General features: G+C 44.7%; 1 protein-coding gene across 1 annotated transcript; it reads left to right on the top strand.

Moving 5' to 3' along the window:
- The first annotated feature begins 4,795 nt into the window (after positions 1 to 4,795).
- LOC112910823 (small nuclear ribonucleoprotein F) lies at positions 4,796 to 5,188 on the top strand. Its single transcript, XM_025987129.2, has one exon. It carries the CDS (start codon positions 4,858 to 4,860, stop codon positions 5,092 to 5,094), a length of 237 nt encoding a protein of 78 aa, XP_025842914.2. The 5' UTR covers positions 4,796 to 4,857; the 3' UTR covers positions 5,095 to 5,188.
- The last annotated feature ends 8,349 nt before the right edge of the window (positions 5,189 to 13,537 follow it).

A 13,537-nucleotide genomic window follows, 5' to 3' on the forward strand; every position in this document is an offset into this window, starting at 1 on the left:
TGAGCATGAAGGAAAAGATCTCTACCACTGGCATGTGCATCAAAGGCTTACAAACTTTAGAAGTTTTCACGTATTTTTTCCTAGATGGTTGTACCATTTACACTTATCAGCAAAGGAGTTTCCATTTCCTTATACCCACATCCACACTTGGTTTATCAGATCTTAATTTTTGTCCATCCCATAGATGCCCAATGAGATCTCATGATTGTAATTTCCATAACAATCTCATCACATTACAAGGGAGGTTGATTTGATTTGTTGTGGTTGTTAGAGTATTCAGAATTGCCTGTTCATATCTTTTGTCCATTTTCCTATTAGGCTATTTATTTTATTTATTTTAATTAATTAATTTATTTATGATAGTCAGAGAGAGAGAGGCAGAGACACAGGCAGAGGGAGAAGCAGGCTCCATGCACCGGGAGGCCGACGTGGGACTCGATCCCGGGTCTCCAGGATCGCGCCCTGGGCCAAAGGCAGGCGCCAAACCGCTGCGCCACCCAGGGATCCCTAGGCTATTTCTTTTAAACATAAGGTATCTACGAATTTTTTTCTTGGTTGTATGGGTCACCAATATCGTCACTTGCTCTATGGCTTGTCTTTATATTTTGCATACAGGGTCTTTTGAAATAGAGAAGATTTTTATGCAGATAGTTATTCTTTCCCTTTCTGTTTTTTTGTTTGTTTGCCAGGGAGCCTCACATGGGACTCGATCCTGGATCTCCAGGATCACTCCCTGGGCCAAAGGCAGGCGCTGAACCGCGGAGCCACCCAGGGATCCCCCTCCCTTTCTGTTTTTTTTTTTTTTAATTTTTTAAAAAATTTATTTATGATAGGCACACAGTGAGAGAGAGAGAGGCAGAGACACAGGCAGAGGGAGAAGCAGGCTCCATGCACCGGGAGCCCGACGTGGAACTCGATCCCGGGTCTCCAGGATCGCGCCCTGGGCCAAAGGCAGGCACTAAACTGCTGCGCCAAAAAAAAATAAAAATAAAAATAAAAATAAATAAAATAAAATAAACCGCTGCGCCACCCAGGGATCCCTCCCTTTCTGTTTTGTATGTTTTATACCTTGTTAAAGAAATCATCCCCTTTCCCAGTATCATAAATCTGTCCTTTTATGGCTTTTTTTTTTTTCAAATGCCCCATAGTTGTTTTGCTTGTTCCTTGTGTTGTGTACTGACTTGTTACGATTTCAAATCCACGATTTGAAAACTAGTTTGGACAAAGTTGTTTGTGGTTTGAACTTGTTTTCATGAAATTGTTTTGAAGTTGGATATTAGAACTTTCTTATCGAACTCTAGCACCTGGAGTGGAGAGGACCAGTACATCATCGACACCATGGTAACAACTTGCTGTGGGGCCCATCACATGGTGGACTATTAAACTTTAAAAACCTCATGGGGCACCTGAGTGGCTCAGTGGTTGAGCGTCTGCCTTTGGCTCTGGTCAGATCCTGGGGTCTTGGGATCAAGTCCCTCATCAGGCTCCTCACAGGGAGCTTGCTTCTCCCTCTGCCTATGTCTCTGCTTCTCTCTCTGTGTCTCTCATGAATAAATAAATAGAATCTTTTTTAAAAATTAATTAATTAATTAAAAAAGAAATAAAAACCATAAGGTATGACCAGCCACTCAAAAGTATTTGGCCTGGATAGGGCTACTCTTTGCTGATATAAATAGTTCTCTGGAGATCTTGAGACACTTATTCTTGCTGTGGCCAGGCTCCCTTCGTCAGCAGTGGTGTTAAAACACATAGCAGACTCAGAAAGAGAAGGGACACTGCTTCTGCCTTAGTGAGGCTACTTCTCCTAGGCAGTGATGGTGCAAGCTGCGTAGCAGCCGCTGCAGTAATAATCTTCAGAGCAGCTAGTTGCCTGCCAACACTGGCACTGTCTTCCACTAGCTACGTGCCCCAGCAGTGAGTGACCTACCGAAGCAGGCAGCTGATACCCAGATTTTATTTATTTTTTTTTAAAGAGGGATCCCTGGGTGGCGCAGCGGTTTGGCGCCTGCCTTTGGCCCAGGGCGCGATCCTGGAGACCCGGGATCGAATCCCACATCAGGCTCCCGGTGCATGGAGCCTGCTTCTCCCTCTGCCTATGTCTCTGCCTCTCTCTCTCTCTCTGTATGACTATCATAAATAAATAATAAAAAACATTTAAGAAAAAATTTTTTTAAAGATTTTATTTATTTATTCATGAGAGACAGACAGAGGGAGAGAGAGAGAGAGGCAGAGACACAGGCAGAGGGAGAAGCAGGCTCCATGCAGGGAGCCCGACATGGGACTCGATCCTGGAACTCCAGGATTACGCCCCTGGCTGAAGGCGGCGCTAAACTGCTGAGCCACCTGGGCTGCCCTGATACCCAGATTTTAGTTGGAAGGACTGACAGTATCAAGAACCAACTCAGAAAGATATATCTCAACTAATATTGGACTTTATTTCTTTCATCTTCCCTTTGCCTGAGCAATAATGTAATTAATCTCTCATTGGTTTGGAATATGTTATTTCTTTTTTGGTGTATTAAGAGACATTATCTTGTATGCTATTGGCTTGTGAAATATTATCATTATAAATTATAATTCTTACAGTGAACCTGTGTTAAAGAAATGATTGGCAAAGACAAACTCAGTCTCTGAGCATAATTTGTCCTGAGCAAAACACCCTGTAGTTCTTTAGTTCTTCTGGAACTTATTTGGAGGCCTACTGTAGCATAGAGATCCACTTTATCTTTTCCATATGGATGGCCAATGGTCCCCAAGCCAACTGCTGAAGAGTGGGTGCAGTCTCCCCACCCCTAGAACATTCTAGTCTCCACTCTGATGTGGGCTGGCTTCTAGCTGCTCTTCTGCCCCATTGGGCTGTCTGTCTGTCCCTGTCTGGTGAGCTTTCTCTGGGAGCTAGTGCAGAGGCACTGGCAAAGACACCACTGCCAGGAATCATGCTCAGACGAAGTTTTTTGTTTTCTTTTCTCTCTCACTTTCTCTTTTTTTATGAGAACTCGGCCACTTTCCAGCCCTGGCCGCCAAGAATCCTCTGGGCTTCTTTAGAAAACTCTGGCTTGCCCCATGCCTGTTCCCTCTGAGGCCTCTGCTCTGTTTCCCTCCCCTCACCCCACTCCAGCCTCCCAGCCCACTTCCTCTACTTGGGCCAGGCTGCTGGGGGTGTCCCCCAGAAGGACGGGCAGCCTCACCCTTTCAGGAAGGGTCTGAGTGCACCCTTGGAAGTCTGAGCTCCTCCTTGGGGCTCCCTTCCCCTGACAGAACTGCTCCTAAGGGCTGACTGTCTTCAGAGGCTCTGCTAGGCTCCGCTCTAAGTGCCCAGGTGAAGAGGAAGGCTCTCATCTCTAAGATGAGAGTAAACTTGCCAAGCCTGCCCTCCTTCTGAGTCTGGAACAGCTGTCTGTTCCTTTAAAATAATACGCTGTAAGCAGTTTATGAACACTTGTGAGATGAGGGAGTTTAATTTCAACCTTTTCTTATGATTAGTAACAGTGCCTTGCTCCTCCTAGCTTCTCTAAAGTGGGAAAACTTCCTTCAAATCCTAGTTTATAGGCAAACAGGTTAGAACGTGTGACTTGATCTGAGTTGGAGAAATTGTAAGGTGGGTTTTCTCGAAGAAGTCATCTCTGACCAGCCAGAGGCTCCTCCTCACCCTTGGAAATGGGTTGGAGACACACCTACATAGAGAACTGAATGTAAATCCTCCCAGTTATCAGTGGATTAAACTTTCCATTTCTGCTGAGAACTGTCCCATCCATGTTGATTCAATGAGATAACACATGAGCATCTAGCATAGTGCCAGACTCATAGAAAACATTCAACATACACCAGCCACTGTTGTGATTATCCCTACACAGTCAAACCTGAGGTAAAACTAGGCTGTTGCTACAGATGAAAGATCTTATTCAGGGTAAAAGCAAAATGAGTGGTGGCTTTGAATAAATTTCAAAAAATTAAAACCTAATTATTTATCACAGTCCTACAGATTCCGTTTCAGATCTCACTTCTATTGAGATTGAGCAAAAGGGCCAGCTTCATGGTCTTTCTCATGGGTTTCAGATCCAGAGTCTCAAGGTCATCACCCATGGCTTGATTATTGAGTGCTGAGTTCAATTTGCTTGGCTCCATGTTCTCTGATCCAGGCTACGATAATATAGTGGGATGTGGCATTCCTTTGTCTGAGGCTTTGGCTTGCCTCTGATGATAAATGCAGCATTTGTAAACTAACAAGTTTGTTATATGTCCTAAGCCTCTATTTGAGATTCGAGGTTGGGTAAAACATTATTTTGGCTGTATCTTCATTTCTGGCCTTTCTTGGACACTTGGCCTACAGGAGCACAGGTGTGTTGGGGGAGGTAAAGAGGCAGAGGTATGAGGTATGGAAAGGTGCGATATGAGGTGTTAGGAGTTGGAGGGAAGAAAGCTAGTTAGAGCAGCTTCAGTTTATGAGACTGGGATCCTTTTTTTTTTTTTTTTTTTTTTTTTGAGACTGGGATCCTATGACCCCAGGGGGGTTAGCCTTTTTTTTAAAAATTAAATTAAATTAAATTTTATTTATTTATTTGACACAGAGAGAGTACACAAACAGGGTTAGCAGTAGGAAGAGGGAGAAGCAGGCTCCCCACTGAGCAGGGAGCCTGATGCATGGCTGGACCCAGGACTCTGGGATCATGACCTGAGCCCAAGGCAGATGCTTAATCAGCTGAGCCACCCAGGCACCCCTGGGGTAGAGTTTCTTAATAAAAAAGAAAAAAGGGGGAAGCTTTGCAGTTCACGCTGGGCTGGAGTTACTCCCATCACGAGGGGTGGACTATAGCTGGGTCAGCGGCGAGCGGCCTGCAGCATTGGCTTGTGGTCGCAATGAGTTTGCCTCTCAATCCGAAACCTTTTCTGAATGGATTAACAGGAAAGCCAGTAACGGTGAAACTGAAGTGGGGAATGGAGTACAAAGGCTACCTTGAGTCTGTAGATGGCTATATGAACATGCAGCTTGCAAACACAAAAGAATACATAGATGGAGTGTTGTCTGGACATTTGGGTGAAGTTTTAATAAGGTGTCATAATGTCCTTTATATCAGGGGTGTTGAAGAAGAGTAAGAAGATGGGGAAGTGAGAGAATAGCATCTTTTGTGGGGAATGTTTTTTATATATATTTCTAGACAATATTTTTTTCAACTTGAAAAAAAAAAGGAAGAAGGAGGAGGAGGAGAAGAAGGAGAAGAAGAAGAAAACAAATAGTCAAAAAAAAAAAAAAGGTAAAAGGAATAAATGGTTCCTGATAAATAAAAAACGTAAAATGATAGTCTCACTAGTAATCAGAAAAATACAAATTTAAGGCAAACTATTAGATAAAATTTAAGGATATCTAGTGTTGATGAGGGTTTTGAGAAATGAGGGCTTTTATACGGTATTTTTATACACCACGGAAGGAAGTTTAAATGAATACATTCTGGAGGATAAACTGGCAGTTCTCTGGATATGTAAAATCACATAACCTTTGACCAAGCAATTCTGCTTCCAGGAATCACCTGGGTCCCTGATAACTAGCGACATGTGTTATGCACCAAGATGTATGTATAGGGATGTGTGCTGCAGCAGTGTTTATAATGCTGAAAAGCAACCTTGCTGTCCATGTGTCCATCCATAGGGGTGTGTTCAAATAAACTTACATTATGCCTGTTAAGGAACACGAAGGAGCCATTTTTAATAATATAAGGTAGAGGCGTCTATCATCAGGATGAAAGGTAGACAACACATTGTAGGTGACAAAAATAAGTTTTGTCAAAAAACAAAAGTATTTTTAAGTGCACATGGAGGGAAAAAAGGTGAGTGTGTGTGCACATGTGTTGAGGGGGGCTGATGGTGTAGAAGAAGCAGTACATGTGCAGGCTAGATGTGAGAGATGGCATGTTGAATTTAGGGTGAAGGAGGAAAGTATCAGATAGTGAACTGGAGAAGTCAGCCAAGACCCAACCTGGATGTGCCTTGCAAAACAGGAAGTTGCTGAAGGTTGCTGAACTGGGCTGGAGAAAGATCCCTCCAGCATCAATGACACAGGAGGAGTAAAGCAAGGGACAAGGTTACCAGCCAGGCCTGAAATGAGCAGGGCCCTGCCCAAGTTTGGAGAGGAGGAGACCAGGGATGCCTGGGTGGCTCAGTGGTTGAGTGCCTCCCTTCTGCCCGGGGCATGTTCCTGGAGACCCAGGATTGAGTCCCACATCAGGCTCCCTGCATGGGGCCTGCTTCTCCCTCTGCCTGTGTCTCTGCCTCTCTCTCTCTCTCTCTCTCTCTCTCTCGAACAAATAAATAAAATCTTAAAGAGAGAGAGAAGGGGACCGATTCAAGAGACACTGAGGGGGGAGGATCTCTAGGAGTTTCAAGATGACTGATTATGTAATGGGGGTAAGGGAGAGGAAGGAGTGTGAGTGGACAGGTCTCAATCATTGGGTGATTACTGAGACTCAGAGAAGTCAGGAGGAGTGTGGATGCAAGTTGAGTTTGAGAGGCCTGGGAAATATCCAGATGGAGCTAGGGGGACCGTAGGTGACAGAATTCTCAGGCCTAGAACTAAAGGGCAAGCTCTAAGATGGAGAGTGAGCTGTACCTAAGTGGCAGTTAAGGCCATAGGTGTGAATAGGGTCACTCAGAGAAAATTCATGGGATGGGATGGTCCTAGGCTGGAAGAGGACTGGAATAGAACCTAATAGAATAGAAAGCATGCATTGCAAAGACAAAATGAAGGAGCAATCAAAAGCAGAAGAAAAACCAGTGTGTATCAGTGAGGTTGGGTTGCCTGCTCACTTCTGGCAGAGCCCTAATTTTGTTCTGCATTCCACCCTTCTTCCAAGTGGTTTGGCAATAAATCCTGATTAATCCAAGCCAATTATGGTCATCACAGTTTCTTTGCCAAGGACTGATTTAGGAAGGGACATATGATGCAATTCAGGTCAATGGGGATGTGAGGAAAGGCTCTTGGGGGCTCCTGGGAAAGGTCTCTTCCCTGATTAGAAAAAGACATACAGGAAGAGACACACTCTGTACTTTAGCTGCATGTTGTCATGTCTGAATATGGCACCTGGAACTGCTACAGTCGGTTTTTAATGTGTAGAGGAGGGCATCTTGAGGATAAGCCATCGTATTGAGGGTGCTAGAGCAGAAAGATGAAAGGCACCTGGGTCCCAGATGACATTACTAAGCCATGAAATTAATCAATCCTGGAGCAGCACCATAGCTGGACTTCTTAAAATGTAGGATTTATTTTAGGGCACCTGGGTGGCTCAGCCAGTTAAACATCAGACTCTTGATTTCAGCTCAGGTCATAATCTCAGCGTTGTGAGGTCAAGCCCCACATGGAACCCTCATGGAGCCCTCATGGAGCCCCACATTGGGCTCCATGCTCAGCACAAAATCTGCTTGGGATTCTTTTCCTCTTCCTCTCCCTCCCTTCTCCTTACCTCCTCCCTCTCCCTCTGCTCCTCCTCCTGCTCACAGGAACATGCTCTCTCTCTCTCTTTCTAAAATAAATAAATAGGGGATCCCTGGGTGGCTCAGCGGTTTGGCGCCTGCCTTTGGCGCCTGCCTTTGGCCCAGGGCGGGATCCTGGAGACCCGGGATCGAATCCCACGTCAGGCTCCCGGTACATGGAGCCTGCTTCTCCCTCTGCCTGTGTCTCTGCTTCTCTCTCGCTCTCTCTCTGTGTGACTATCATAAATAAATAAAAATTTAAAAAATAAAAATAAAATTAAATAAATAAATTGATTAATTTTAATGTAGGATATATTTTTCCTTATGGTTTAAACTATTTATAAAATCTTAAAAAAAAAAAAAAAGGATACCAAGAATAAAAGAAAGGGGTAGGCGGCCTGGGTGGTTCAGCAGTTTAGCACTGCCTTCAGTCTAGGGCCTGATCCTAGAGACCTGGGATCGAGTCCCACGTTGGGCTCCCTGCATGGAGCCTGCTTCTCCCTCTGCCTGTCTCTCTCTCTCTCTCTCTTTCTCTGTCACTCATGAATAAATAAAAAAATATTTTAAAACAATAAAATAAAAATAAAAAATAAAAGAAAGGGGTATATGTATCACTATGTCACAAATTTTAAAAATATATTGTAACAACTGTATTTCACTGTAATTGGTGTCCATGGTAGTTTTGTGTATATTGCATGCATTCAAATACATCATCCACCAGGCAGCCAAAGGCACCCACAGTGTGAAAAAGGCTAGGAGCTCTGGCTGCAAAGGCAAAGAGAGAAGGGGAAGTTTGTACAGTGGAAATGGAAATGTGGGATCCTGAGTACCCTACTTTTTTGAACATGGGAGAGGTTTCCATGTGGCAATACTGCAGGCGCAGAGAAGGGACTCTGAGAGCCAAGGTCCCTGAGGAGGCTGGAGCTATTGGGATGCAGGGCTCAGGTGGAGGGATTAACCACAGGAAGGAAACTTTTCCCACAATAAAAGGGAGGAAAGGATGAGTGTAGATAAAAATAAGTGTTTTGGTGGGGTGGCAGTGGGGGGCAGGAAGTTGAGGGGGCTTCTATTTTCACTGTCAAGTAGGAGTAAAGTTATCTGCTGAGAGTGAGAATGACGGGAGACGATAAGGTAGGGAGCAGAAGAGGGCTGACAAGGACAGGGAGAGGGACCACTGGCCCCCCACCAGGTTGTCATGGCAACTGTGGGCGTGGGTGTTCAGCTGCTCAAGTGTAGGAGTCAGAGGGCAGAAAGTCAGCTAGAGCCGGGGCTGGGGTTTTACCAGGAGGATGAGGTGAAGATCAGGGGAAGACAGGAGGGACCTCCTTGTCCAGCAGCTGCTCGGACAAGCAGGTTAAGCAAGAAGGGGCGGCTAGCTTGGGATAAAATCAACATTAGGAGGAAGAATGGGACAAAGGAAAGGCAAAAGTGGAGGTGCAGGAAGTGGTAGTATAAGAGGGAGCCCATCAAGTTGAAGGTTAAGGACACCTGGGTGGTTCAGTGGTTGGTTGTCTGCCTTCAGCTCAGGCGTGATCCTGGGTCCTGGGACCAAGTCCTGCATTGGGTTCCCCACAGGGAGCCTGCTTCTCCCTCTGCCTGTGTCTCTGCCTCTCTCTCTGTGTGTCTCTCATGAATAAATAAATAAAATCTTAAAAAATAAAAGTTTACGGTTAAGTAGTTCACAGGATGGCAAGTGCTGAAGTCTGTCCATTGCATGAGTGACAAGGAGAGCAGTAAAGGGCATTAGAGCTGAGGACGTCAACTCCAGTCGGGGCCATCCAGATGGATGTAGAAGTCACCTAGGAGGAAAGTGAAGTTTAGAGTGGAAGGTCTAGTGGAAGAGTGATTTGGAAATAGGTACATCATTGGAACAAGTGGTAGAAGAGTCTAATGGTGGTGAATAGTGTGTGCCTCGAGGGAGGAGGAGGGCTTTTACAGGAAAGTAAAATAGTAATCGTCTAAAAGCAGCAATAAGGAGGGATGCCTGGATGGCTCAGTGGTTGAGTGTCTGCCGTTGGCTCAGGCATGATCCTGGATCCCAGGATTGAGTCCCATATCAAGCTCTCTGCGGGAAGCCTGCTTCTCCCTCTGCCTCTGTCTCTGTGTCTCTCATAAATAAATAAATCTTAAAAAAAAATAAAAGTAGCAATAAGGAGATAAGAGAATACCTATCCACCATGAGGTGGAGAATGGGGAGACATGCTCCTGCTGTGTAGCCAGGACTTTAAAAAATAATGAGCTTTTATTAAAGAGGCTGGGGGTGGGGGGGAAATCCCTGGGTGGCTCAGAGGTTTAGCGCCTGCCTTTGGCCCAGGGCGTGATCCTAGAGTCCCAAGATCGAATCCCATATCTGGCTCCCTGCGTGGAGGCTGCTTCCCCCTCTGTCTGTCTATCTCTCTCTCTCTCATGAAAAAATAAATAAAATCTTAAAATAAATAAATAAAGAGGCTGGAGAGAATCAGACAGTTGTGCCCAGACCTGATCTAAGACAGTGGCTTCCAAACCCGCAAGATAGTCCCCTCCCATGCCCAACCCCAACTGAGAGGCATTGGTGAACCAGCAAAGGCCTATTTGGTTTCATGATAGTGGGGGTGGGGGATCCTGGCATTTGGCACCCAGAGATCAGAGATGCTCAATGTCCTGCAGTGTGCAGGAGAGGAACTGTTTGCCCAGGATGCCCATAGCGCAGTGAGGAACTGTTCTGCCCAGGATGCCCATAGCGAATCCCATCACACACTTTACAGAGGAGGAGGATAGGATTCAGAGAGCTGAGATAAGTATTTAGGTCTTGGAGCTTCTGTAGTCTTGATATTATATTAAGTTCTATGTGTATGTCTGAGGTCACTGTGGTAATTAACATTGGCTGGCCAATCCAACCCCCTCTCCCTTGTCACATCTCAATGATGGACCTACGGTTGCCTCAGTTCCAGCTACTGGAAGTTAAGCAGAAGTCATGGAGTAAGACTCCTGGGACAACTTTTTCAAAAAGGCTAGTGCAGCTGGAGACCCCTGCCTCCTTTGCTCTGCTCCTAGTCTTCTGCTTGGAACTTGGTCCAGCAGCCAGCTTGTACCCATGAGCATAAAGGCCACACATGAGTGATGGTGGAACACAAAGATCAACAGGCCAGGTGTCCTTGGTGGCTTCCTGATAGATGCCCCAATCCTGGACTGCCCACCTCTGGACTTACCAAGTGAGAAACACAAACTATACTATTGCTTTAGCCTACTGTTAATTGAATGGTCTGTTCATTGCAGCTGAATGTCATAAGGCCAGTTAGCAACAGTTGAGGCCAAACCCATGTTTTCTCTCTCACAATCTAATAGCCTTTCCCTGATAGCAGCGGTTCTCTAAGTGTGGTTTCCAGACAAGCAGCGTTGCCTGGGAACTTGTCAGAAATGCAGAATTTCTAAACTTTTGAAACAGAAACCCTTTATTTCCTAGAGCTTCCACTGTTTTCATATTTATGTTGACATTTTTGGTCCATTTTGTCTCTACTAACGTTTTTTACACTATTAATACATCCCTCCAGCTATGCCAGGCTAGGGTTTTTGGCTAATTAAAACTATGTAGGCAGGGTGTCTGGGTGGCTCAGTTGGTTAAGCACCTGCCCTTGGTTCAGGTCATGATCTTAGGACCCTGGGCTCCCTGCTCAGCAGGGAGTCTGCTTCTCCTCCCTTTGCTCTCCCCTAGCTTGTGCTCTCACTCTCTTGCTCTCAAATAAATAAGTAAAATCTTTTAAAAAACCAACTATTTGGGATGCCTGGGTGGCTCAGGGGTTGGGGGTCTGCCTTCAACTCAGACTGTGATCCCGAGTCCTGGAATTAAGTCCTGTACAGGGCTCCCCACAGGGAGCCTGCTTCTCCCTCTGCCTGTGTCTCTGCCTCTCTCCCTGTGTCTCATGAATAAATGAATACAATCCTTTTTTAAAATGTATTTATTTATTCATGAGAGACACAGAGAGAGAGAGAGGCAGAGACACAGGCAGAGGGAGAAGCAGGCTCCATTCAGGGAGCCCGACATGGGACTTGATCCCAGGTCCCCAGGATCACACTCCGGGCTGCAGGCAGTGCTAAACCGCTGAGCCACCGGGGCTGCCCCTAAATGAATAAAATCTTAAAAAAAAAAAACAACAACCCAGCTATTTAAGCACAACATAATATATAGAGCTGTTGAACTATTCACTATGTCATAGACCTGAAACTAATGTAATAATGTGTGTCAGCAATATTCAAATAAAAGCAATATTCAAATAAAAAATTTTGGGGATCCCTGGGTGGCTCAACGGTTTAGCGCCTGCCTCGGCCCATGGAGTGATCCTGGAGTCCCGGGATCCAGTCCCACATCAGGCTCCCTGCATGGAGCCTGCTTCTCCCTCTGCCTGTGTCTTTGCCTCTCTCTCTCTCTCTCTCTCTCTCTCTCTATGAATAAATAAATAAAATCTTTAAAAAAATTTTTTTAAACAAGACTACTTAGGAGGTTTATTACAATTACATGTAAGGGCCCCTGGATGGCTCAGCGGTTAAGCTCTGCCTTCAGCTCAGGGTGTGATCCTGGATGTGATCCTGGAGCTCAGGGATCGAGTCCCACATTGGGCTCCCTGAGGGGAGCCTGCTTCTCCCTCTGCCTATATCTCTGCCTCTCTGTCCCTCATGAATAAATAAATAAAATCTTTTTAAAAATTAAATTTAAAAGGTTTAAAGAATTAATTAAAAATTGGGATGTTTGGGTGGCTCAGCAGTTGAGCATCTGCCTTTGGCTCAGGTCGTGATCCTGGGATCTGGGGATTGAGTCCTGCATCAGGCTCCCTGCGAGTAGCCTGCTTCTCCCTCTGTCTATGTCTTTGTCTCTGTCTCTCTCTGTGTCTCTCATGAATAAATAAATTAAAAATCTTAAAAAAAAAAGGACTTGTACACCCAATGTATATAATCTCTACACCCAATGGGTGCTCAAACTCATAACCCTGAGATCAAGAGGCAAATGCTCTACCGACTGAGCCAGCCAGGCACCCCTCATCTTTTAGCACTTGTTATGAATAGTTATTGTTTGCGTGTTTTAGAGCTCCTGTTTTCTTAGTCCTGGCCTGCCTGCCCCCCTGGGTCCTTACCTCTCAAGTTTAAGACTGGCTGTTGACTGGAGAGCCTGCAGATCTCAGGAGATCCCTTTGTGCAGGTTCTCAACAGCAATTCTGTGACGGTTCTGAGCATTCCCAAGTTAAAACTGTCAGAGTCCCATCCCTGACTCACTTCGTCACCACCTATAAACTATTAGTGATAGAAGGAAGTCAGCTAGTGTGTTTTCTGGATTGATCAAGACCAAACAGGCTGAAGCAGTGCTCCCTGGTTGAATCACCCTGTAATCAAATAAGGAGCTGACAAACAAAGGAGCCCTGGAAAGAATCTGTGTCCACTTCCCTCTGCCGCAGCTCCTCCGTGACCCAGAAACGATACATAGCTTAAGGTGGTTTTTCTGTTAATCACAGGTTGAGGCAAAGTCATTCTCAAACTGTTCTCACGTGTTGGAATCAAAGCAATTTAAATCTGATCTTCCCTCATCTGAATTGACATCTGTGTGACATGTTTCCTCCTCCTTGGTGTATTTTAGAAGTGTTTGAGGGTATAGAGAAAAAGATGTTAGACTCTGGTATCCTTTGCTTTGTTAATGTAGAGATGCCTTTTATCTTTTTTTTTAAAGATTTTATTTTTAAGTCATCTCTACATACAACATGCAGCTCAAACTCACAACCCCGAGATCAAGAGTCACATGATCCACCAACTGAGTCCCCTACACACCCCAAGGTGCCTTTTTTTAAAGGAAGAAATAAAACTGTCTTTATTTACAGAAGATATAAGGCATGATTATATGTAGAAAATGCTAAGGAATCTACAAAAAGCTATGAGAACTAATAAGTGAGTTTAGAAAGGTTACAAGATACACACAAGTCAATTACAATTTTTAATTAGAAAAAACTTTTAAATTATTTTTTAATGTGGTAAAATATACATAGAATTTACCACTTTAATCATTTTTTTAATGTTTATTTATTTATGATAGTCACACAGAGAGAGAGAGAGAGAG

Source organism: Vulpes vulpes, chromosome 2 (genome assembly GCF_048418805.1).
Source record: "Vulpes vulpes isolate BD-2025 chromosome 2, VulVul3, whole genome shotgun sequence".
In the NCBI taxonomy this organism is placed as follows: Eukaryota; Metazoa; Chordata; class Mammalia; order Carnivora; family Canidae; genus Vulpes; species Vulpes vulpes.